Raw genomic sequence first — 27,034 nt, 5'->3', positions numbered from 1 at the left:
CTCTCATAGGAACCGAGATAATTAAACTTCAAATTAACCTACCTTTCAACTCATGCACATCCTTGGTGTAGGCCGCCGAGCTCCGAACGATTTCGAATAAAATTCCCAAAACTGCTGCAATCGTTTGATCGGACACTGCACTGCGTCGTGGTGTCCCGGGTTCCGGAAGTTTCTCCAAGAAGTCTCGTAGAGCGTATTTTCCTGAAACTTTTCAAAACGATTTTTTGAAATTCTGCCGTTCCCATTTTTTAAAACCAAAAACGAAAATTTGTAATCCAATTTCCACTTTTTAAATTACTTATATAAATAACTAACCAATAAGCTCTCGATTCCTTGGATCAATCGCCAGATTCCTCAACGCCGTCGCCACAGCACAAACTACAAAATCTTCGGGCAATCGGATGAGCTCCACAAGTACCGGTAGCCCCTTCTCAACTCTCACCGCCGCACGAACCTCGGCAGACGGTGGAAATTGGCAAGCTGCCAAGTTCTGAATGGCTCCGGCTGACGCTTCAAGTGTCTCAATATTCGAACTATCTTGGAGCAGTTTCAGGTACAGTTTGACAACATGAGGCTGCCAGAGAAGCGACGGTCCCGTCACGATGTTCTTTGGATTCTTCTTGGAATCCTTCTTTTTGGATTCCTTTTCCTTCTTTTTGGGCTTCGGGGAGGCTGCATGTTTCATATTCTTCGAGTTCACATGTGCTGCAGCTGGATCATAGTTCGGATCCACAACTTCTTGAATTCTATAGCTCAGATTCCGGAGCAAGCAAACTGCATTCTCCACAGTAGGTGTATCCACCTGATTTTTTTGGATAGAATGCGTTAAAAAGTGTACTAGGGCTTCAATGAGGTTGGGAACATCCCGAAGACGTCGTCGGGCTGCTTGCGATGCCGCTGAGACGTTTCTAAGGATCCCTGTAGAGTTTTTGAACAACGTGGATCCAAAATGGCGTGATGGATCGGAAGCAGCCGATCCTTGGCCAGAGAAAAGTGGAGCCATAACTTGCTGACTCAAAATCTCCGTAGCACTCTCTAGAATCACTGGCTTCAGCATATCGGCTGAGCTTAGATTCCAAAGTGCCGCTGTTGCCTCCTCCTTGACAGATGCGTCGTGGGTGGTCCGAAGGACTTCAGACAACTGACGTACACCATCCGCCTCCATTACGGCCATCTTGTTCGCGTCGTTTTCTTTACCGTAGCTGAGGTTTTTCAGACAGGCACAAGCGTTTTTCTGGATTCTTGGGGTGTCTGAGCGGAGGAGCGCGATGAGTTTGGGGATTCCGCCCAGTTCACGCGTCTCCTCTTTTATCAAATTATCACTGTAGGTTAGGTGTTGAAGGTAGCCGGATGCGTTGAGTTGTTTGTCCTTGTCAGCTGATGAGAGGTATTCGATCACTTCTTTGAGGGATGGATCGCGCCATTGGACTGAAAGGATCGAACGAATTAAAAAAATTGAAAAAATTAAAGAAATATATCAGTTTCATCGAAGTGTCAAAGAAAGGAACAAATTCCTGTCAATTACTTCATCTGCAGGATTCATCTCCAATGTCTATGAACTTCTCAAAAAAAACTGAAATTTTTATTTTTCAAATTTCGCTGTTTCATCATGTTATGAAAACTTGATTCAGTGAATCAGAATTCATTGAGTTGTCTCGTGGAAAAACTTCGGCATCTACAAGTTTATTGTTTAATTGACAAAAAAGGCTAATGTGAAAACTAAGTCCCTATATAATAATGATTCTTACAGTAATATTTAATGTGACATTTAAAAAAAGTTCCTCGATTATAAGGCTCATATTCTCAGAGGTAGCGTACCCTACCGTCAATAAATAAACAGATATATGAGAGTTTGTCTTTTCGAGAAGTTGAGCTTTCGGGCAAAACATTAAAAGTATCACACATCTCCCAATTGAGCTACGCAGCTGCACTCCTAGTACACCAACATCAATCGCGCCCCACCGTACAATAACTCATCAAAAATCAACAAAAAAAAACTCACCATTATTATTGGCTCTTCGAAGTGGCGGTGGTGAGTCATCTCTCTCGGGAAGTGGCGGTGATTCTCGGACCATTTCCTCTTGGAGCAACGGAACGGCTCCAAATCGTTCAGCTTCCACGTATTTGACAATGTCGTGATGTCCCAAGTTGGGAGAGTCCAGGGTTTGAGCGGAGAGGCGGTCTGGAATTATGAAAACGGAGTTTTCGAATTTATAAAGTTGATAAAAATGATAGTTAAAGATACGTTTAATTTCCAATGTAAACCATAGCATAAGAACAATTTCAAGCTCTACTTTTTGCCACTAAATGAAGTAGAAGAATGTTAAACGAATCGTTCATTAAGTGAGTATGTCATATTAAGATGTCTGCGAAACAGTGGAAAACATAGAACTATGTGAATGTTTTATTATTTTGCATACAATTTAAAGGGCTTCATTTCAGTGCGTTAATATATGACACAAAACTTAATTTCTACTTTGAAAGGAAACAAGCAGACTACTAAAATAGTTTCACTAAATGTGAAGATTGAAAGTTTTGAACTTTTGCTGAAAACAACAGACTCAAACATGAGCTACAATTTGCACTGATTTGCGCTAATTTTCAGTTCATAATGTCAAGATAAAATAAATTATGCTACGAAATGCGGAAAGATTTGATTACCATTTTTTTGAGCTCCACGAAACAGTAAAAAATATATAATTAAATATTTGAATATTATTATTTTTGTAGCAAATTTCAACAGCTACAATTTGCACTAGATTTTAATTTATAATGCTAATATTAAAAATTAGGCACAACTATGTCAGTGTAAACATCTCAAAATTTTTTTTATAAGCTCCATAAAACAATGAAAAATATAAAACAATTCAAATTTTATGATTATTTTGAAGCAAATTTCAAGAGCTACAATTTGTATTAAACTTCTTACCAAAATTTCAAAATTAAAAAAAGTTTTGATCTAAAGTGTGAAACCAAAAAACAGAAACTGTCAGGAAACTGATAAAAAATTTAAAAGTTCAGCTGATTTTGAAACTGTGAAAATTTCTGAACTTTTGCTGATAACACTTTGAAAAAATGACTCACGTGTCGATGGCTCAATGTGCACAAATTGCGAGGGTGGACTCGGCTGGGAGCATCCTGACGCATTGTGTGCCAACACACGAAACTGATAATCGTGGTCCAGAATCAAGTCTCCTACTGTCATTTTACAAGCAAAAACTGGCTGATCATTGACCTTGTACCAACGATCGTCCTGTTGAAGGTCTCGAAACTCGACGTCGTATCCTATGACGGGTAGTTGACTGTGTGCTGGCAGCCAACAGATTGTAATCTTATCACCATCAACGTCTAGGAATTCTGGAGCTTCGGCGAGTTCTGGAACGACGCGAAGGGACGAGGCACGACCCATTGGTCGGAGATGAATGATGTCGGAAGTTTCAGATGGATGAGAGTAGAGGTTGTCCATGACGGAGATCACGCAGAATTCGTATGTTGAGTTTCGACGAAGGCCTTCCACTGGAAAATTTAAATTTGTTTTTCATGGTATTCATAATTTAGTTGGTAACTAATTATTGCAAATTGTAAGGGAATTAATCTAGCTAGCTTGCTGATGGACCATAAGCTCACCTTGTATCCCATTCTGCACAATTGGATCATAATTCGCCGTATGCCACGTGGGATCTCCAACCTCTCGATACTCGACAATATATCCCGCTTGCTCGGCACTCGGAGCCCATTCCAATTTCACCCAATCATCACCAGCCTCCACCATTTGGGGCTGTCCCGGTGGATTGACACTTTCCGACACCTTCCTGGCAGGCAAATTCCGTTGTGGTGCGGCTGGTCGAATGGCTACACCTCCAGATGATAAGCTAGGATGACCCAAACCGTCTTGATTCTTTCCACGAACCCGAAACTCGTAAACACCATTCGGGCGGAGGGATTCGACGGTGAACATTGTGTCTTGGACGAGTTGTTCGTTGGCAATCATCCAGTCACGACTTCCATAGACACGGTACTCGACTTGGTATCCTTGAGGTGGCGATGAGTGAACATCCGCTATAGGGGCGGTCCATTCGAGAAGGACACCTTGACCATCGACGGCGATGACTGTCGGTCTGCCGGGAGCCAGTGGAGCGCCGGCAGCTGAAAGAATCGAGAATAGGTTGAAGAATTTCAACAAGAAGCTGTAAACTTTCAATTCAAATTTTATAGTGTTAAATCAAAAGTATTGAAGATAGGTGAAGGTTTTAAACTTTAAGCTATTTTTAATTCGAATTCCCACCCGAAAATAGAAAACTCACACGTCGCCAAATCGTTCTCACTGATCGGAATTTTGACGGGAAGCGACGGATTGGATGTGGGTCCGAAGCCGGTTCGTCCGTACGCCGACACTCGGAATTGTACTTCGTGGGAAGTGAGATTTGTCACTGAAAAAAAAAATTAGATTAATTTTGGGCTGAACAGGGGGGGGGGGAGAATGGTTTGAAGAAAGTTAATACCGGTATGGATTATCAGGGTTTTTAGGACCAAGACTATAATTAAATGAATTTGAAACTGTTGTTTTTTTTTTTTAATTTGAAAAATTCAATATCAATTGAGACTGATACTGTTTTTGTAAATTAAGATTGGATTATAATCATAAACTTGAACTGATAAAATGTTAAACATTTTATCAGAAACATCTTATCAGTTGACAACTTTTCAATATCTCTCACAGAAAGCCCGATAAATTGTGTCAAAACGCTTTATTATTTTCGAACCTTTTTCAGCCTATAAATCTTAAAATTGAGTCAGCTAGCAAGTTGGGAAAAAGGAACCAAAATCAAAAATCGTATTACCTTCCTCATCAACCTCGGCGAAACTTTGATGGTGCTCCGAGAGCTCTAAATGTCTCTCGATCAGCATTTTAGGAATCAAGATCCTAATATAAAAATAGGTCACTAACTAATCTATGTCCTAGGAGACAAGGGACAAGACTAACAAGATTCTTATCTCTATCTGCACTTTTCGACATTTACCTCATTTTAGGTGAGAGAGTGTGGGATTTAGAGAGACCCAGAGACAGGGAGACAAGTTATAAACAAGATGGCAATGAAGAGATAACGGTAGTGAGGGACATAGGTCAGATTTTTTGGTGTGACGATGAAAGAAATGGGAGAAAATGAGAAAAAAAATTTTAATGAAAAAAATAATTTAAAAGTTGGAATTTCAAAAATCCAGTTTCAACAAGTCCATTTTTTTTGTTTTCAAAATTAGGGTTGACTAATCGGTTGGTTTTAGAGTCATAAAACAGTAAAAAAAGAAGAAATTGCGAAAAACAAATCATTTCTGTTGATTTGGGACCAAAAAGGCGAAAAACCCACAGAAAAAATAATGGAAATTAGCAGAAAATCAATAAAAATTATGAAAAAATGTTTTGAGTTTCCCTCCGAATTTTCAAAGAAATTTGGAAATTTAGGAGAATTTTTTGTAGATCAAAAAATTTTGTTTCGAGATTATCAAAAAGTTTCTAACAGATTTTTTTTTCATTTTTCGCGAAAATTGCTGTTTCAGATTTTTGATTTTACAAATAATTTCAGAAAGTTGATGGTAGACTGGCTATTTTAACATTGAAAAAACTAAGGAACTTTCTATACCGGTTTCTTGAAACATTTGAAAGATTTTGAAAAAAAATTATAATTAATTCATTTCCCAAATTCTCGATTTATTTTCCGAAAGTTTCAGCTGATTTGACCCTATTTTCCGATAATTTTCACAACATTTCTAGTATTTTTTTAAAAGTTCCAAGAAGTTCATGTATTCTGTGAATGATTGATAAAACTTGGTGTGGAATATACTTTTAAAAAAAGCAAAATGAATCAAAACCAGTCGGTTTGCACCCCTTCGGGGCTGAACCTCCTGGCCTCCGGTTACAGTACCCGTAATCTTATAAAAGGGCCTGAAAATTGGAAATTGCGAAATTCAGTGTATGAGGAATTAGAATTGTCAATATACCGAATTTCATTTAGAAGAAGCTCATAGACTTCTATTTTTCAACATCTTTCTTAGAGTGGACTTCTATTAGAGGGTCGTTTTTTATTTTTCAACGAATTATTTTCAAAAAAAAATTTTATTCAAAAAATCGGAAATTTGGCAATTCGGAAGTTAAGAATTCTGAAATTAAGTGTTTTGATAAATTCGAAACTTTCATACTGCAATTCTAAATTTCAAAATTCTGAATTTATGCAATTCTGATATTCCAGGATTTCAAAATTTCAAATTCAGGAATTCTGAAATTCCGGAAAAAAAACTCTGAAATTCTAAAAATCTGAAATTCCGAAATATAGAAATAAGAAAGTTCAGAAATTAAGAAATTGTCGAGTTCTAAAACCTCAGTTCCAAAAATTCTAGAATTTTGACTTACAGTATTTTTTCTAGTTGAAGCCCATGGGCTCCTAATAGAGGGTGGTCTTCTATTTTTCGAAGCACCTCGCGGGGTGGTTTTCTATTAGAGGAAATACGGTATTAAGAATTTATAGAACTTCAGTAGGAAATTTCGAAATTCGAAAACTTCAATTTTGAAGATCTTGCTAGAGGTTTTTTGAATTTTGAAACTCTGAGTCTAATTCTGGAGTTAAAATTGTGAATAGAAAACTCAGTTTACACTTTTAAGGGGCTGAACCTATTTTATTGAAAATCTCGGAACTCAAAATTTTGAAAACTCAGAAAGTCAGAAATCGGAAATCCAGGAATATGCGGATTCGGAGGTTCTTCTTCGATTTTGAACCAAAAATTCATATTTTTACAATTTTCAAGTTTCCGAGTTTTCAAATTCTCTAGCTTCTGGAGTTTTGAATTTTATGAACTTGGGAAATTGGTGAATTTAGGAATTGTAAGGCCAGAGATTTGGATTCAAACGCCCACAGTTTGAAACCTCTTAATTTCGAAAGCTTTAGTTCTTAGCTGGTTTTCAACTTTAGAGAGTTCCTATATTTGAGATTTTGAAAGTTCCTGTAGCTTGCAATTCCTATATTTCAGCGTCTCTTATTTTTTCTGATCATCCAAAAATCTCGAAACTCAAGAAATCTGAATTCCCCTCAAAATCTTGGAAATTCAAAAACTCTAAAATTCTGAATTTTTAAAGTTCTTAATATCGGTGAATTCAAACTCTTAATCATTTTTGCCACTTTTACAAACCGCCGCCCTTTTTTCAGAATTTTGGGATATTGGAATTTGCATCTGAAGAAAGAAAGTGCAAAATTTACCAATTTATCTATCAAATTGTTATCCGAAATATGCTGATAACACAAAAAAACTATTCAAATTTTCGACTGAACTTTCCTTTCGACTTGAAACTAATGAAACTGTGAAAATCTTTGCTAAGGTTTCATTCAAACCGATTGAAAAACAGTCGGACATTTTCATATGTATTTTTGAACTCTTCACAAAAAACCAAAAAAAAAGTTGGCACCTATCAGACTCGAACCCGCATAGCTCGAGCAAAGGCATAGCGCGCTAACCACTACACCACACGGTCACCACAGGGAATGTGGGATACTTGTAACGGGCCGGGCCGGGCCGGGCCGGGCTTTTTCCCGAATTTCGGAGGCCCGGCCCTGCCCGGGCCCGGGCCCGGCCCGGCGGGCCTGTCATTCCACAAGTTTTGAAAATTTCAAAAAACACATAAGGGGGGACCCTTATGTGATTTTTTTCGATCAAAAAATTTTTTTCGAGTTTTTTTTAATATTTTTTGATCAAACAGACAAACAATCCGAAAAGCAAAAAAAAATATAGGAAATTGTATTGAGAGCTCAAAATTCGATTCAAAATGACAAACTTTTTGCTACCGGGCCTTCCGGGCCGGGCCCGGGCCTTGAAATTTTCCTCAGGCCCGGCCCGGCCCGGAATTTACAAGTATGGAATGTGGGAGAAATGGCGTACACGTGTGTGGGATTTCCTCCCCCTTTTCCTCACTCGCCCTCCTTTCTCGCCCTCTCTGCCCACCACGCTTTACTGTGGTGAAACCAAAGAACATCTCCAGAAGATTTCAAAATCAAAATTTCTAAAATAGAAAGGGTCGGGCCTAAACTAATAAAAATTTCTGATTCACCTGTCCAGGTTTCAGCTCAATTGGTTAACTTTGAATGGGTTAACAGTCACGCGACATACATCCTTACATACGGAATTTGGTGAATGTTATTAGTAATGATTGGTAAAAAACTGTTCAAAAAATTATTGGAAAAATCAGTTTTTCTCAAATTTTAATTTTAATGATTCGCCAAAATTTTGAATTTTTTACTTTTTTCCAAATTTTCCATTCAATTTTCTTGAATTCTTCCCTTCTTTGACCGTTTCAAAATGTCTATGTAGCTTCAAAAAAAATATATGTAATTTGATCGGCATTTGAGTCTTTGAATTTTTTGATTAAGCATTTTTTTAATCGAATTATTCGAATTCTATCATTGTCAATGTATTCAAACTAGTCAGTTTACGCCCCGTCGGGGCTAAACCGCTTTTTCTGCCCACCACCCGTTTACTGTGGTGAACATAAGAAACGTCTCCAGAAGAATTCAAAATCAAAATTTCGGAGACACATTTCTGATTCACCTGTCCAGGTTTCAGCTCAATCGGTGAACGTTGAGTGGGTGATAAGGCGCGCGACATACATACGCACATACGGAATCTGGTGAATGTTATTAGTAATGATTATTGTTTTTATGATTTTGAATCGATAATTACATTGAAAAATGTGAAATCTCAAAATTTTGAAAAACTTTGCGAAACAGCGATTTTTTCTCAAAATTTCGAAAAATCCTCTTTTTTCAATTTTTGGAGAGAAAAAAAGAAGGAACAGTAAAGTGATCAAAACAGGCAGGAACATAGAAAAGATGTTCTTGATTCCCTCTCACAGCGGGAGTGCCGTCAGAAATTTTGGGGGGTGGCGGGAAAATTAGAAGGTCAAATGTTTTTGGGAACAAAAATAGGAGAAATCGGGACAAATGTGTGAGAATCTAGAAGTAGAAAATGTCCTAAAATGTGAGTATTGATTAAAATTTGGGAAATAAGAATATGTCTAAACACGTTCATAGTGACCAAACATAAAAATATGTGAATTTGTGAGGTTTCTGTAACAGGTTTTCAAAAAAATATATTTCAGTTTCAAAAACCTTTAAAATTGAGAAATTTATTGGTTTTGCGATAATGAAATCAATTCAGGCCGAAGTTGTTTTTAACCTATTTTTATGAAAATTAGGAAAACATAACTAGGTCTTGAAAAATGATGGTTTCTAGATTTATTGAATCGGTAAATTGCTTTTAAAAAAAAATCTAGCTGAAACTTCGGGAAAAAATTTTTTGTCGTAAATTTCATTTGAGAACATTTTTTTCATTACTAAAAAAATAATTTCACTGTTTTAAACAAATTTTATTTCTATTTCATAATGGCTCTTCTGCTCTTTCAGCAATGATAATCAAAAATTCTAAAAATGACAACTTCAGTGAAAAATGGTCATTAGTAGTTGTTTGTTTCGTCTGAGAATTTCAGAAATTATAGATAAAATTTAGGGAATTCAAAAAATCGAAATTTTTAGTGGTTCGTTCCTTCAACAGTATCACTAACTTTTCAAATTAAATTCATTTTTTAGAAGACTTCAATTTCTAATTTTTTGGTGCAGAAGAGATTTTTTCCAAAAAAATGGGTTTTATAATTTTCAAGTTTTTTTACTGATTCAAATGTATGAAATAAACAATGGTGTTGCTCAAATCAACAATATTTGGCGGATATCATCATATACATCATTTTCAGCATAATACAAAAAAAATAGAATGGAAGGTCAATAATATTACAAGACTAATCTTCTTAATTATCAGATTTTTGAAGCTGAAACTTTTTTCAAAATAAACATTTTTCTTTGAAAATCTGTTTCACAACACCACTATTAAAAAAGCAAGTTCTCGAAGTTTTCAGTTTTAAAAATTAAATGTTGATTTTTCAAACTTTAAAACAAATCACTGATTCGAAATCTACATAAATTTCAATTTTCATTCGAAACTGTGATATTTTATATTTGTTAGCCAAAGTTTTCAAATGTTAAAAAATATAATAAATCAATATTGCTTTCCAAACCCAAATTCCCTAAAATCCTGAAAACTTCGAAATTCGATTTCAGTTTTCGACAAAAACATTTAATTATTCCAATTTCAATTTCTCTAAATAAAGTCAACTTTTCAGTTTGAAAACTAATGGATCTTGAATAAAACGAAGAATTCAAAAGTTCCTAGTTTGTACTATAATAAGCCTTAAAACTGTAAAATTTATGTAAAAATTGTATATAGAATACGAAAAAGGAGCGACAGAGAAGGAAAAAAACAAAGTGAGTCATTCGTTTTCTCTGGGAGAAAAAACAGAAGCTTGGAACATTTTTGAATTGATTGGAATTTTCTAAAATTAGAAACTTTGAGCATTTCAAAATTACAAAAAGCGAAGAAATTCGACTACTGTACAAATTTTTTCTAATAAGCAAAAAATAAATTTCTCTGTTTCAAAAACTTTGTTTCAAACAGTAACTTATTTTCCAAGGGATAAAACTTTCAAAATTTCCGCCAAACCAGAAAACCTACTCACCTCTACAACTGGTATCCTTGATCAACTGATCCACACCCATATCCTCCCACTCTCCATCTGGCAACTCTCTCATTTGAAGCTGATATCCTCGAATTTCTCCTCCATTTTTCTGGAGAGGAGCACTCCAGACTACAGTAACCTCTCCGATGCCAGCGTCGATGACGTCAGGGACTCCAGGAGCCGACGGAATGCCGGAATCTGGAAAAATCGGAAAATAGATTTTTAAAAAATGTTTATGGTAGTTAAAAATAATTTGTTGATCTAGAATTTTGAATTCAAAGTTCCAGAAAAAAGTCCAAAAAAAATTTCTTTTCAGTTTTGAAACTTTTTTAAATAATCAAAATTTTCAAGTTTATTCTGATTGTCATGAATTATTGACAAGTTTGAAAAACTCAAGACTTCCAGGAGATTGGAATTCTGTATTCCTCAACAATTTCAAATCGAATTTCAAGATAGTTGAACATTTTAAAAATACAACTTTGACAACTTAAAATTTAATTTGTTTCTGTTTCAAAATGATTACTTTTAAAGCTCGAAATTTTCAAAATTGGTACTTCGTTCGAAATGTATTTTGTCTAGTTGTAACTCGAAATTTTTAGGTTTTTAAGGTCGTTCTCATTCTTTCTAGATCAAAAAACCCTACCTTCATGCATAAATCGTCCATGTGGTGCGGGTGGTGGAGCGGCCCTATCCTCCGAGTCATGTCCGTTTCCCATTCTAGCCATCATTTCCAAACTGGGATCCCTATCAATGACTGGAGACGGTGTTGGCAGTCCCGACGAATCGAAATCGATATTTGAATACGGCGATTGGACGGGCACTTGACGGACTGATCGGGTTGTGGTCACTTTTGTGACTCGGGTTACCTGGAAAATAGGGAAATTTAGGAAAAGAAGAAATTCACAGTTTCCAAATGTTGACAAAAAAGAAAATTGAACAGAAAATTCAGTAATTTTGGGAAAAACCGAAATTCTAAATTCGAAATGTTCAATAGAAAAAGTAGGAAATTTTGAAAATCTTCTTGGAAGTTATATTTATCAATTTTTTTTTCGTTAATTGCAGATTGATCTAAAATTTTGAAAGAAAATAACGGAAATTACGGTTTTAAAAGTTTGCTGAAAGTGGAAGGTACTATTTCATTCAGTTGATGTCACTTTATCTGAAATTTCGGAATTTATTTTGAATTTTCTTGTTTTTTGAAAAACTTTGACAGTAGCAGAAACGGAGATTTGTTAAATAACGAGTTGTAAAGATTCAGGATCAGAAAAATAAGCATCTGAAAATCTCTATTTACAAGGCCCCGTCCCCCATACTTGTAATCCGGGCCTTTGCCGGGCCTTCGCGGGCCCTGCCATAGTTTCTTTCAGAATTAAAAATTTTAGACCAACTAAATTGGATATGATAGAGCTTGACGAGTACTACAAAATGATATTATGCGGAATACTGTATCTTGTCTGCAAACGAAGTTACAGGCCATAAAGTGGCTTTTTTTGGAAGTGCCGAGCCGGGCCGGGCCTGCTTTTTTCGCTTTTTTTCGCCTGTAACTTTGTTCGCAAACAAGACACAGTTCTCTAAATAGTATCATTTTGTAGTATGCGTCGAGTTCTATCATATTTGATTTAGTTGGTCTGAAAATAATGATTCTGGAAGAAACACTGGCAAGGCCCGCCAAGGTCTGGGAAAGGCCCGGATTACAAGTATGCCGTCCCCAAAAAAAATGAAATTGTATAAGGCGAAATTAGTTTATGGAAATTTGAAGGAAAATACCTCTAGATTATCAGTTTTTTTAATCCGAAAATAATTAAAGTTTTTTTTTTTTTGAAAATTCCGAAATTCAAAATTTGTGAAAAAATCACAGTTTCAAAACATTGCTAAAGAAAGAAGGACAATATAAAATTTTCAGTGAGAAATCTTCAACTACAAGAAGTATGGGAAAATTCTAGAACTTTTTTTTAGTTGTTGGGATCCTGCTGAAATAAATCACTTTTTCAAAATTTCGATAAGTATGAACAAGTCTTTGTAGATTTTAATATCTGTCGAAGATTCTCCTGAATGACTCTGTTTTTTTTTAATTGAGAATTTTTTCTTTGTCTATTTTGGGAAGTAAAATCTAAGATAAGATTAGGATTGCTTAAAGTGATTGATCAAAAATTTCAGTGCTAAAAAATTTCCTTTTTCAAAATTCCGATGAAAATGAAAGACATTTGATTTAACAAAAAAAGTATTCCTATTAAAACATAATTTTCCATACTTGTAACGGGCCGCGCTTTTTCCGGAATTTCGGAGGCCCGGCCCGGCGGGCCCGTCATTTTACAAGTTTCGAAATTTTCAAAAAACACAGGAGGGACCCTTATGTGATTTTTTTCGACCAAAAAAATTTTTTTCGAGTTTTTTCGATCTTATTTGATCAGACAGACAAACAATCCGAAATACGAAAAAAATGGAAAAAATTATATTGAGAGCTCAAAATTTGGCTCAAAAATACAGAATTTTGACACCGGGCCTTCCGGGCCGGGCCCGGGCTTTGGCGGGCCGGCCCGGAATTTTACAAGTATGTAATTTTCAGTGGTTTCTGATCATTCGATTCTCGAATTATTAGTTCCAAAATTTTCCTAATTTATGAAACTTTTGAAATAGTCAATTTTAATTGAAAACTCCGTTTTTTTTCAAATTTACGGCTTCCAAGTTCAAAATTTGCAAAGTTACTGTATAATTTTGAATTTATAAAACTTAGTGTTTCAAAAATGTGATAAAAATGAGAACATCTTCATTCTAACAATTCAGTCCTTATTTCAGTTCTTTTTTGCGAAATTCAATATTCCTGTTTTTAAAAAAAAGTGGATACTTTCCAAATCGGTTGATTTTGATAAACAAAATTGGTTTCGAAACAATCATTAGGGAGTTCTGAATATTTAGAAACAGCACGCTCTCCCACAAAACAATTCCGAACTGCAAATTAATTTTTGATCTACAGAAAAAGGTTTGGCAATTGCAGGTCTAAAACCATAATTTCAGAATTTTTTATCTGATTTTGTGGAGTTCCAAGATGATTCAAATAATTCTTAAAAAATTAATTAGTGGTTAAAGATTCATGTTTGGTCGTTTTCGGGAAGAAAAAAATGTCAAAAATGGTCATTTTGAAAGTTTTTTACAGAAAAAATCTATCTCCTCTTTCAGTTTTTGACATTTCTAGGAGTTCTATAGCTCAAATAAACCGCATTTATTTGCTCTACATTTTCTATAGACGAATTTTTAATTCGTCTGATAAAACTTTTTTTATAATCAAAAAACCTCACGAAATTGCACAAAATAGCATTTTTGCGTTGTTTTTTGAATTATAAAAAAATTTTTATCAGACAAATTAAAAATTCATCTATAGAAAATGTAGAGAAAATAAATACGGTTTTTTTGAGCTATAGAACTCCTAGAAATGTCAAAAACTGAAAGAGGAGATAGATTTTTTCTGTAAAAAACTTTCAAAATGACCATTTTTGACATTTTTTCTTCCGGAAAACGACCATACATGAATCTATAACCACTAATTAATTTTTTAAGAATCATTTAAATCATCTTGGAACTCCACAAAATCAGATAAAAAATTCTGAAATTATGGTTTTAGACCTGCAATTGCCAAACTTTTTTCTGTAGATCAAAAATTAATTTGCAGTTCGGAAATGTTCTGTGGGAGAGCGTGAAAAGTGATTTTTTTCAAAATGTTCAAAACTAAAAAATTCGGCAATTTTTCAATTTGCAAATTTTTGGGATTTTTTTCAAAGAAAAACCAAAAATTTAAAACTAAACAATAATTTCTCTAAACATAGGTGGATTGATCAAATTACTAGTTTCCCAATTATTGTCAAATTTTTCTACTTTTCGAAACAGTACATTTTTACTTATAATCTTGTTTTTATGATTTCGATTTTTAGAAGTTTTTCTAGAAAGAATGCATTCCTCAAGAATCCCAAAACCTCATAAAAATGAATGACGTCTTCTCGATTCACCAAAAAATACAAGAATTCGTAAAATGAAAAGGAGAAGACGATGAAAAATGATAACAAAACTATGTATTGATAGAGAAATGCGAAAAATAAAAATAAAAAGAAAAAAGGAGACGAGAGATTGGGTCAATCCATGCAAGTTTTCGTTTTCTCTTTCTTTCTCTGCGTCTCTCACCCTCTCTCGTTTTTGGTATATTGATATGATTTCGGTTTATGTGATTTGGTGATAAGGAAAAATTCTATGATCAGGGTCGTTAGGTTTTTTTTGAAAAAAAAAACATTTCTCAGAATTCCAGTAAAAGTGAAAAAAGTTAAGAATACAAACTTTAAAACATTTCACTGTTTCAAAATTATTTTATTCTTGAAGATATTGAAATTTTCTAATGATTCTTTTGCAATTTTCAAAATTTCGAAAAAAAAATGTAAAATCTTTTTTAAAATTTCAAAATCTTACTTTCTGCATCTGGTGTACTCCATCATCATTTGTGAAATGTTCATATTCCTCTTCTGGCGGATTATCATAGTGTGATTCGTAGGAATATGAATAGGAGGACCCTCGAGCGCTCGTTGGTCCAGCCAATGATTCCGTTAGGTAGGAAGTGGCCATTCTGGAAAAAATTCATTTGAATTTTTGAATTTTTTTGGCTTGATTGTGTGACTTAAAGAAAAATGGAAAGATTTAATTTTGAAAGTTTCAATGTTTCAATTTGTTTTGAAAATTGACCATTTTGTAAAGTTTGGCGATAAGATGAACATTTGGCTAACAACCATACACCGCAAACACTCTACTAGAATACCACCAAGACCGTCAACTTTGAGCCCACATATCTCACTTTGTGTTAGACTATCAAAAAGTGGTCAACTTGTAAAATATTAGCGATATTATGATAAACATCTTATCAGTTGACAGCTTCTTGATATCTTTTACAGGGAATTAGATGTAGGGCTCAAAGATGAAAGTTTGTGTGGCACTAAAGTCAAGTGTTTATGAGGATTTTCAGTTAATGCATTCAAGTTTGAAAACCAGGAGCTCTCTATCAATAGAGCGCGCTTTCCAAACAATTTTATAATTTTTAGCTCCACGCAGAAGACCAACGAATGACACAATAAAAATTCCAAATTGGAACATGTATGAAACAGTAGAAAACTTTCAAATTTTTGAAAAAAAATTTTAACTTTTCAGAAATATTGGAAAAAAAGCGAGAATCGTTTGCTGATTAACGCAATTAAGACGATTTCTCCAAAAAAAAAAACAAAAAAATACGTATTTTTGAATTTCAAAAACATCAAGAAATCTGAAAGTTTTTTTTCGATGTTTTAGCAAAATCTAGGTATCATCGAAATTTGGAAAAATTAGTAAAAAACGTACTGTGTTTGTTTTCCGAAACAAGAAATCATGAAAAGTGTTTAATTATTGGCATTCTAATGATTTCTACGTTGAAACTTCATAAATGAAACTGTGAAAAAATTTTGAAATTCTGAAATTTTAATATTTTACACAATTTCAGAAACATCGGAAAAATACTAAAATTTTTGCTGTTATAGGTTCTGGTAGATTTCAAAAGGCCTTCCAATGGCTATGAATTTGAAAAATCTGAAATTCCAGAAAACTCATCCTGAAAATCTCAAACGTTGGTTTCCGAAACTTTTTGAACTATTTTCTGCTGTTTCAAATTCTAGATATTAGAAACTTCGAATCCCCTAGCTTCGATTCACGATTGATTTTTCCAATGTTTCATTGATAAGGTTTCAAAGTAACAATCTTAAGAATGCCATTGAGCGATCCACTTTTGTTTCAAGACATATGGAAATTATACAAATCCCACACTATATAAAGAACAGTTTGTTTTTGTTTTTAAAATTTTTTGTCGTCCAATTTCGTTTTGCTATCCATAGACACATTTAATTTGTACAATTTATGCTCCGCTCACTATTTTCGGCGGTTTTTTGTTTGGAATTTGTAAAGCCTAGCGAGAACTAGCCAACAAATGAGATTTTTGAAGTATTCTTAACTTTCATTATTTCAGAAATATTAAATAAATGCGAATTTTTTTTCTTACTAAATGTCATTCAATGGGAAAAGTGTCTATTTTTTAAATTTAGCAGTTCTTTGAACTATAAACAACTTTGAATTTTCGAAAATGATCCCAGACTCTCAAATTGAATTTTTGTTTAATTATTGGCAATACTAACTCTTCTATCAGTAGAAACAATTGTTTCTACGATGAAACTTTACAAATGTAACAGTGGAAAAGTTTCAAAAGTCAAAAAAACTCCCAATTGCAGAATTATTATAAGAACTGGATAATTATGTACTGGTCAATGCAATTGAAACATGCAGAACTACAGAAATTTCGAAAAAAAAAACTAATTCTTGCAAAAATTATTTGAAGATTTGAATTTTCTCGAAAATCCTCCATTCTCAAATTCTTTTCGCTGTTCCAATACCAGCAAGTTTTATTCCTATGCAAACTAGTTTTACAGGAATAACCGTAAAACTTAAATTTGAAAAAGCAACATTTTTAAAAATTGACATTATTTCAGCAGTCCTAAAAGCTTTACAACATGATACAAAGTTTTGAAACTTTTCCAATTTTTCTACTGTTCCAACAAGTTGATAACTTGTTTCGGTGTTACAAAGTTTTAATTAAATCCACACATTATTACAATTTTTTAATGTCAAAAAATTGAGTGTTTACTGTTACACAAATATCGCGAAATCAATGATAAGTTCATTTTCAACACTATCAATATTGTTTTATATTTTAATCAATATCGGTCGTTTTTTGACAAATTCTAGACATTTTGTAAATAGTGGGAGAATGATTTGTTTTTAATTTTTCACAATTTTTCACAATTTCAAAAATATTGGATTTCATAACAACTTGTTTTCTGCTCAATGAGAAAATAATTTTTTAAAAAGTTATCAACATTTTTCAAAATTATCGAAATTTGGAAATTTGACTGCCACAAAACAGGTGTTTTTTTAATGTATCCATGTTCCTAACAATAATCACAGTTTTTTTGCATTCAAAATTATATAACTGAAACAGATAAAAATGTTACATTTTTCAAGTCTCAATAATTTTTACGATTTCAAAAACATCAGAAAAACGCGAAAATAATTTATTTTATCGTTAGATGAATTAGCCAATGACTGAATTTTCAGAAGTAAGAAATCCCTTGAATTAGTTATTAGAAATTTCTGAAAAAAAAACTTTTTTCTTTTAGCTTTTTCAAGTTATAGCTATCAAAATTCTAAATGGTAAGTTTGAGATACTTTTTTAATTAATAATAATGCTAATTACATTTATCAGTATATCGTACTCTTCAACTCATCAAACAAGATTTTATTTTCATTAAAATTTCAAATTTTATAGATGAAACAGTAAGAAAATGTTGGAAATTTCCAAATTTTTCTCAGTTTCAGGCATATTGGAAAAATGCGAAAACATTTTCTGAATTCATAGATTTTGATTTTGAACATGGTTTTTTTTGAAATTTTATTCGTTTATGTTTTCCTACAGTTTCAAAAAATTCATTAACAAAATCAACTTCTCTGTGAAATCATTAATGAAATCAAATATTGCTTTTTCGAAGTAATTTTCAAATTAACTATCTGATCTTTAGAACTGAAAAAGTAGAAAAATTTTGAATTTTACAATTCAATAAACTTTCCACAGTTTCAGAATCATTGGAAAAACGCAAACTTTTTATTTCGTTAATAACTTGTTAGTGTTCAATCTCTAGAAATCAACTATTATGAAAATTTTAATTTGTTTAAAAAGTTGCCAAAAAAAAACCTCAAAATCTCCAAAAGATTATTTTTGCTGTTTCACATTCTAGAGATTAGAACATTCCATTTTGAAGCTAGCCAATCTCGTTTTAAAAATGATTTTAATTCCAATTTTGAAAAATTCAAATCCAAAATGAGCAAATTCCCTAAAAGAAAAGTTAGTATAAAAGAGAATAAGAGGAAACATTTGGTTGCCCAGAATAAAAAAAAATTAGATAGAAGACACAGCTGGATGCCATTTTTTTCAAAAAGGAACATCTGGTTTTGAGAGGTCATCGGAGAGAAAAAAGAGTTACTCACAAATGAAAAACGGAAACTATTTTTTGGTGGAAAACATTTTCTGTTTCAAAACGTTTTTGAATTTTTGTGAAAATTTAGAAAAAAAACTAATAGAATACTGGAATACGAATACGAATACGAGGAATAGAATACGAATACGATAGAATACGAATATAGAATACGAGGGAACTCAAAAATTAAAACAAATACATTTTTCAGATTTTCCAGAAGAGTTATCAGAATTTTTTCTATTCAATAATAAATAGTTTCAGAAAAAAAAAATTTCAAAAAACTCACTCTGGATCAACGACCTGATTCTCGACGAGCCACTCCTGCGGTACCGATTCTTTGGGTACTGTGCTGAAAAAATAGGAATATTGAAATTGAAAAAAAAATTGATTTTTCAAAAATGGATCACCGATTCGTCTTGACGATATCGAGACTGAGAGAAAAATAATGAGAATTTGAAACATAACTTTTTTTTCTAAATTTGAACATTTTGGGTGAAATTCTAGTATCAAGCTAATGAAAAAAGTGAGAAAAAAAGCAGAAAATGGAAATTTTAAAGTTTCAAGAACTCTATTTGTCTTAGGCATTCCTAGGAAATACAACAAATCTGTTTTTTGTTGTTGTCCCAAAAAACTTGTTTTGAAAAAGGGAAAAAGAAATGCAGATGTGGGGAGACCATGGATTCCATTGAAAATCAATGAAAAACAAGAATTTCATTTAAAAATGTCACAACTTTGAAATAATGCAGAAGTTTTGGATAATCTTGGAAATTCAAAATTTTCGTTTACTTTTGGAATTTCAGATTTTTTGGATTTTTGAAATATTCTAATTTTTTTTCAACTGTGAATATTTGGATCATTCTTCTCAGAGTTTAGAAAAATAAAGTTTTTCAATTCCGTATTAATTAATTAAACAAAAGAAAAACAAAAAATTCTTACTGTTCCAGAGTTTTCATTTTGCCTAATGGAAATTGATGGAGTAATACAATGAGAAAATCTAAAATCTACCGAACTTCTTTTGAACAAAACACTTAATTTTGTACAGATTTTGTGAGAACTTTGAAGCTGTGACTTTGCTCAATTTCAGAATTTTCGATTTTCAGTTTTGCAACAATTTCTTACTGTTCGAGAGTCTAAATTTTGTCTAATAGAAATTGATGGAGTATTATGTATGAGATCAGAAGTTTCAAATTGATATTACTGTATTTTCCTGGTTTTATTAAATGGTATAAGATTTGAAGCACCAGCTGAAGCAATTCAAAAAGTTGTGATCTATTTTGCTTCAAAATTTGAGAAAATGTTTTTTGAAATGTCGAAATTAAAGTCTAATAAACAACTGAACTTCGAAAAACCTCTAAATCTGATAATTTTGAAACCGAAACTTTTTTTTGAAAATGAAATGTTTAGTACTGAAAGAACATTTCGCTTTCATGATGTTTTTGAATTTTGGGAAACTAAGGACATTTCTAGTAAGAATGATTTATTATAAGCTTAAATTTATGAATCATACCTTATGCTTCATTAATAAACAAAAGTATCAAAAAATGCTGAAAATTACAATAAAATTTCACTTTTTAGAAAAAAGTTCAGTTTCATAATATTCAGAAATTTTGGAGGATATTGGAGTTTTCGATTGATGGATATTCCGACGAGAAATTTTAAATATACAGAGTATGCATTTTTGGAAATTGTGAGAATTTAACAAGTTTTTGATATTTCCTATGAATCACTGTTCCTCATTTTCAATATCAGCTGGATAATTAAAATTTGAAATACTAGGATAAATTGGAATTTTGCAATTATGGTAGTCCTCTCTGACCAATAAATGAACTTTAAAAATCTTCAGAATCTGATAATTTTGAAACATAAACTTTTTTTGATGGTAAACATTTAAAGATAAAACCGATAAAAATGGCTCCGAGTTACTTCGAAACTGCGACACCTCGAAACCGGTCATTTCGAAACTAGGTGACACTTCGAAAACAATCACTAAAACGACCGGTTTCAAAATGTCGCGGTTTCGAAGTGACGCGGAGCCTAAGAAATTCGAAAAATTCTATTTGGACTACATCTAGGAATTTTAGGAAAACATTAAGAGAAAAGTAGGAAATTCGAATTTTTAAAAGATATTCGAAAATCATGGAAAATAGGACAGAAAACAGTTGAAGACAGTTATCAGATAGTGGCCTAGAAACTTGGGTATAAAGTTTAATACATGTCGTATGTATTTTTGCGTTGTAAAAATCCGGAGGGAGAGAGTGAACAAGTGTTTTTCGATTTCTTTTTTCCGGGACAACCTCGGAAAAAAGAAAAGAAGAAAAGGAAGGGTCAAGCTCCGTGAAATTGTGTGTATCATCATCTTTTTGTGTGTGCTCGCCGAGCACACAAAAAGTTTTGGGGATAGGAAATTGACACGGAAATTGAATTAGAAAACTTGTGAAAAGGAGAAAAAGAGAGAAAATACAAATCACAGATTTTACAAAAAAAAAACTATTTTTGGAAATGGGAATATTTAAGTATGAAAATTGGGACTTGAAACAATAAAAACTACGTTTTCTCGATCTCAATTCTCTCAGAGAATGTGTCTTCAACAAAATTAAGTAAGTTTGTTTTCCTAATTTTCTTGAATAAGGAATTCTGGGGACGTTCTCTAAATTACTAGTTGGAAATTTTGAAGAAAAAAGTTCTGAAAATCCCAAAAAGTGGAAAAAATAACTGTTTCGAAAACTCCAAAGAGTATTTGAAAAAAAAAACACTAATTGTAAGATTGCTTTTTCTGTGTTTGACCCAGCATCTTAGATGAAAAGTGGAAAAAGTGAAGAAAAAGAAAAAAGAAGTGAACGTGGGGAAAAAAGGGGAAAATAATAGAATAGGACAATTAATTGTGATAAGTGGTTGAAATAAGTCAGAAAGAACGCCACATTCAATAGAGGAATCTAGAAATGGGAAGGATACAGTAATCCAAATACAACCTACACATTTTATATTTGAGTCACATCTTACATAAAATAGTGAACTTTTCAGATGATTTACTTTACTTTTAAAAAGGCAAACTGAAACATTGCACTTTTTTTCAAAATTAACGAAAAATGTGGCTATTTTAAGCTATAAAACCTTTAAAAGGTGTTAAAACTATTTAAAAAAAGGAGAGAGAGAGAGAGAGAGAGAGAGAGAGAGAGGCGCAGAGAAGGAAACAGTTTGTGAACTTGTGAGCGTGGAGGTATGTGTTGTCAAAGGAAGAAGACTGGGGAGGGATAGGTAAGCAAACAATACAGGCCCATGATGAAAGGGGCGAGAGAGTGTGGGAAATGAGGAGAGTAGGGCAGACATATCGAAAGTGCGAAACGACGAACGTGCCATTAATACATGGGGAAGGAGAGGTCAGATTGGGTCGCTTTTTGTGGGGTGTCATGGAGAAATGGAAGATTTTAGGAAAATTGAAAAAAGGAAAGAAGAAACTAACAATTTTAATAGAACATCTCAGTGGATCAAAAACATCTGAAACATAATATTTTAAAAAATTTAATTTTTTTAAAAATAACGACTAAGCTAGTGTTAATAAAGAAACTGAAAAACAACAAAAAATATAAACAGGCTGAAACAGTAACTTTTCTAAATAAAGTTTGACATGTATATTCAGAAAATCTGGATCATCGATGTTTTTTTTCAAAATTTCATGTTTCAAAATGTTAATTTAACTTTTTGAAAATTATAAGTTACTATTAGGTTATACACTTAATTTCAAACTATCAAAATTATCAAAATTAGTAAATTTAAAAAAAAGGTTTTCCAATATTTGCATTCAGTTTTTTTCGATAACGATTACAGAAAATTTTTTTGAAAATAATGAAAATTTTGAAACACAAAATTTTGGAAAATTTCTTGTTTCAATAATTCCATTGTATGCCTTTAAACCATTTTTTACAATCGACTTCAATTGAATTTCTGATTTATTTCGTCGAAAGTTTTTCAAAAACTTCGTGTTTCAGAATTATCTGAAATTTCGAAAAAAGTTTCTTATCACAATCAGTTTTCGTAGCGACCCCCAGTTGACCAATATTGGATATTCCTAATTATCAGTCAATTATAATTATCCTTTTTTAAATAAATTTTTAATGTTTCTAAATTAGCATTGAATTCAATTAGGAACCTGATTTTTGTTAAAATGAAACAAACTAGGAAAAAATTCCAATACTTCCCAAATCCTCTAAAACAGTAATTGCCCCGTTTCCCACAAAACAGCGATACACGAAAAAAGAATCCTCCCAATATAAAAAAGTGCAATTAATTGCAATTAAATCAATTCGGAACTGCAATTAAATCAATTCGGAAGAACACAGTCCGATGTTCGAGGACATACCCTCTGACACCTTTTTGTTCTTCTTCTTCCGATTTTTTCTCTGCCTCTCTAATTCTCTTCTCTCTTGTTGGCAAAGTGCCAACACACATTGTTTTATGTTTTGTTTAGAGAAAGTGAGAGAGAGAGAGAGAGAGAGAGAGAGAGAGAGAATGAATCAGTGTACACACATTTATGCGTTCTGTATGCATTTCCGGACGGTGTGGACTCAAAAAGAGCCGCCTTTATATTTAGATGGTCAATTTTTTCAAATTTTGGACAAATTGGCAACGGATGACTGATGAGTTTTTAAATAGAAACTTAATTTCAAGATTTCGAAACAGTTACTTTTTATGGAAAAAGAGATTTTGCTGAACTTGGATTTTGACCTCAATTATCTTGGTTCCTATGAGAGATATCGCAAACTTGTCAACTGATAAAATGTTGGTGATATTATGATAAACATTTTATCATTCGACAAATTTTGGATATCTTCTGTAGAAATTGAGATAATCGACGTTAAAGTTCAAATATAGATATTCTACGGTATTTTATTCAGAACAAAAAATCAAAATCTTGAAATTGAAATTTGTAAGTATGAATTTCAAGAATGTGTTTCAAATTTCTAAAAGTTAAGGTTGGAACTGTAAACTTATTTAATCAATTTAATTTATTGATCAGAAGAAAATATGGCATGAGGTTCCTGTCCTGATTTTTTTATTATTTTTTTATTAGTTAAAAACTTTTAAGTTAGAAACTTGAAAAGCTATATTTAGATCATTATAGGACGAGCGCAGTGAATTTTGAAAAATGCACAAATATATATCACATTCTTGAAACATTGAATTTTAGAAATTTGTTGACTTAAAAATTGAAAAATTCAGGCTTGATTAAGTTCTCAATAAATTTTTTAAAAATCAAATAAGTTACGCATGGAAAAAATTACTTGCCTACTGGCACAATTAATTAGTAAGAAAAATTTTTTGGTAACACACGATTTTTGCTATTAAACTTGAAAAAAAAAACAAAAATATAACGCGTTCTAAAAACAGGGATTTTTCTCAATTAGAAAAACTATCGAATTTTCATATTTTAACAACATAAAACAATAATTTAGAAACAGTGATTTGTTGGAAGAAAAAAAAAGTTCGATAACTTGAACATTTGAGAGTTTAGGTTCAATTAGGGTTAATACAATTGAAGCCTTCAATAAGTTTTTCAAATAAAGGATATTCCAAATAAGAAAAAATGAAAATTTCGAAACTTCGAAGATTATGTATTTAAGCTGATCCATTCGAAGTAAATCATGAAGTAAAATGTCTTCAAGTTCTTAGAAATATCTAGAAATTCTGAAACCGAAAAATTTTTTGAAACAAAAATTAACTTGAATTTGATCAGGTTTGACAAGAAATTTCACAATTTACTAATCACGAATTAAATTTTTAAAAATGCAATACAATTTAGTTTGTTCATGAAAATTGAATTTCAGAGAAAATTGAAATAAAATACGGATTCTCGAATCTTCACCCTCGAATTTTCATATTTTTAACTACATAATGCAATAACTTTGAAACAATATTTTTGAAATAAAGCAAATACTAAAAAAAGTAGTTTAAATGACAGAAAAATTTAGTCTAATTCGTGTGTACTCTGCACAAAAAACTTTTTGAGTTAAGGATTTTTCTAAATCCAGTATTTGTAACAGCAACTTTTGTTATTCGAAAAAAATAATAAATTTTGTATCTAAAAAAGATTAATTTTTGAATTATTTTCTTAAAATTCAAAAACACATGAGATAGTTACATTTCTAAACATTCTCACCATACTTGTTCGGGAAAATTTTTTCGAGAATTCCTGTTCTCGAAAACTTTCCCAAAATTTTTTTCCGGGAAATCGGGTTCCCGAAAAATTTCCCGAAAAAAATTTTCGGGAAATTTTGTTCCCGAAATCGTTTCCGAAATTATCATTCGGGAATTTTCGGGAATATCGGGAAAAATCAATAAGTTGGTTTTTCAACGAATTTTTGTCTATTTTTCTCAATTTATGTTTAGATCTGTCGATTTCTTTACGTTTCTCAAAAGTGTCCAATAAATTCGCATGGAAAACTATTCAAAAAGCAAAAAATAGTTGAAAATTTGAGAATTCTAGAAATAAAATGACTGAAAAGTTTTCCGTTTTTCCCGGAATTTCGTGAAAAAAATTTTCTTTCGGAAAAATTCCTGTCGGGAAAAATTCCCGAAAATTTTCGGGGAAACCGGGAAAACGGGAATTCCGATTTCCCGATTTGAACAAGTCTGATTTTCACTCTAACTCGCAATAAGCTTTTTGAATGAAGTGTTTTCTAAATCAACTACCTCTAACAGCACTTTTTTGTTGTTTGATTTAAAAACGAAAAGTTCAAATCATTCAAAAGTTAAAAAATTTTTTCTTGAAATGATCAATTTGATTTATTTTTGCTTCAATTCCTTAAACACATGCGTTAGTAACATGGTTTGAAATCTTCAAAAATTTCCAGAAACTTTGAAACCGAAAAGAATCCATTTTTAAAAATTGAAAAATTACTGATTATTGATGATTTAATTTGTGAGAGCTAAATTTGGAATACTACTTGAAGTATTTATTAAACGAACTCAAAAAACAACAAAAAATTACATCATGTCGATGAAACAGTAAATTTTAGAAAACATTGTATTACTAGCAATTTCTTATGACACAGTAAGGGTGTTCCGGCCGAAACATATCAATTTCTTATAATTTCAAAAGATCTAAAATGATAATTTTGAAACATAAATTTTTTAATGATTTCAAAAATAGTTCAATGATTGCAACTTCGGGGAACCTTATCTTAATTAGGTTATTTAGCTTTAGAAGTTTTCTTTCCTAACACACTGAACGTTAAATGAATTATTTTTCTAGAACAACTATTTGTAACAGCAACTTTTTTTTTTATTTGAAAAAGAAAAATGTTGAAATTTTCACATTTTTGAAGTGTTTGTATCTTAAAATGGTTAGTTTTGGGTATCAAAGCCAATATTAACAGTATTGTCTTAATAATAAAACTTTCAAGCAAAGTATTTTTTAAAATCTACTATTTGTAACAGCCAAGTTTTTTTTTGTTTGACCACTTTTTGAATGTGAAAACTTTCAAAATTTTAAAATTTTTGTATCTCAAAAGGTTCAATTTCGAGTGTCCTCATGATAGTAAAATGTCTTAACATTTTCAAAATTTCCAAAAACTTCAAAACCGAAAAAAAAATATTTCTGTTCAAAATCCAAAATTTACAAATACCTAGTTCCGGTTGATTTATTATTTACCGGCAGAAAAAGGGCATGAAAAGAGGGAGAGAGATTGGATAAACAATATTAATGACAACAATAAACATTTTGTAGATCACTAGAGAGTGTAGGAAATGAGGAGGGTGATAGAGAAAAAGAGGAGAAATTAATCCTATGCAAAAACAGAGAGAAGTATGGGGTGATGGTGGTTGTTTGTACAGTAAGCGGTACACCTTTTTTTGGGGATTTTTTCGGGAAAATGACTAGGGAAATCCATGAAAATTTGAATTTTTTCAAAATTTTGGTACCCAAACTCGAACCTGGGACTCCTAGACTCTAGGACAACGTTTCTAACACCGAACCCCGGACCCCTCGGACCCCAGTCAAAACGCTCACCCACTGCGCCACACGTACCTTACAAGTGTGTTGATCTGTTCCGACGTATAAACCTCCTTCTTTCGCAACGTTCGTCTTCCCGGTCCACCACCTTCCGACGTCGCACCTCCCCATTCGGAACCGTCGGCTTCTGTACCCTCCTCCGGAATCGGCTCCATTTCTTGCATCCAACCCGACGTCATCATTTTTGTATTGGGGGTTTCTGGAAGATTCTTGTTTAAATAGTGGGAACTATTATTAGTAGAGAGAGATATAACTTTGAAAAAAATTGAAAATCATTATTTTCACATCATTTTCGCAACAGTTGTCACCTATTGTTAAGAAATTGAAGGAAATTAC

General features: G+C 32.4%; 1 protein-coding gene across 1 annotated transcript in view; it reads right to left on the bottom strand.

The window, feature by feature from the left end:
* The window catches only part of Cbr-jac-1, a gene marked incomplete at both ends in the record, with an annotated part of 27,784 nt that extends 904 nt beyond the window's left edge, over positions 1 to 26,880 (bottom strand). The window contains 11 exons of the mRNA XM_002632419.2: positions 43 to 201; positions 316 to 1,428; positions 2,003 to 2,182; positions 3,085 to 3,516; positions 3,628 to 4,146; positions 4,305 to 4,430; positions 10,607 to 10,804; positions 11,250 to 11,472; positions 15,059 to 15,212; positions 18,977 to 19,121; positions 26,703 to 26,880. Of these exons, the coding sequence (XP_002632465.2) occupies positions 43 to 201; positions 316 to 1,428; positions 2,003 to 2,182; positions 3,085 to 3,516; positions 3,628 to 4,146; positions 4,305 to 4,430; positions 10,607 to 10,804; positions 11,250 to 11,472; positions 15,059 to 15,212; positions 18,977 to 19,121; positions 26,703 to 26,880 (3,427 nt within the window). The remainder of the gene's footprint in view (positions 1 to 42; positions 202 to 315; positions 1,429 to 2,002; positions 2,183 to 3,084; positions 3,517 to 3,627; positions 4,147 to 4,304; positions 4,431 to 10,606; positions 10,805 to 11,249; positions 11,473 to 15,058; positions 15,213 to 18,976; positions 19,122 to 26,702) is intronic.
* Between the last annotated feature and the right edge of the window lie 154 nt (positions 26,881 to 27,034).

The sequence above is a fragment of the Caenorhabditis briggsae genome, assembly GCF_000004555.2.
Source record: "Caenorhabditis briggsae complete genome, chrIV, whole genome shotgun sequence".
NCBI lineage: Eukaryota > Metazoa > Nematoda > Chromadorea > Rhabditida > Rhabditidae > Caenorhabditis > Caenorhabditis briggsae.
This window is presented reverse-complemented; position numbering and strand designations above follow the sequence as displayed.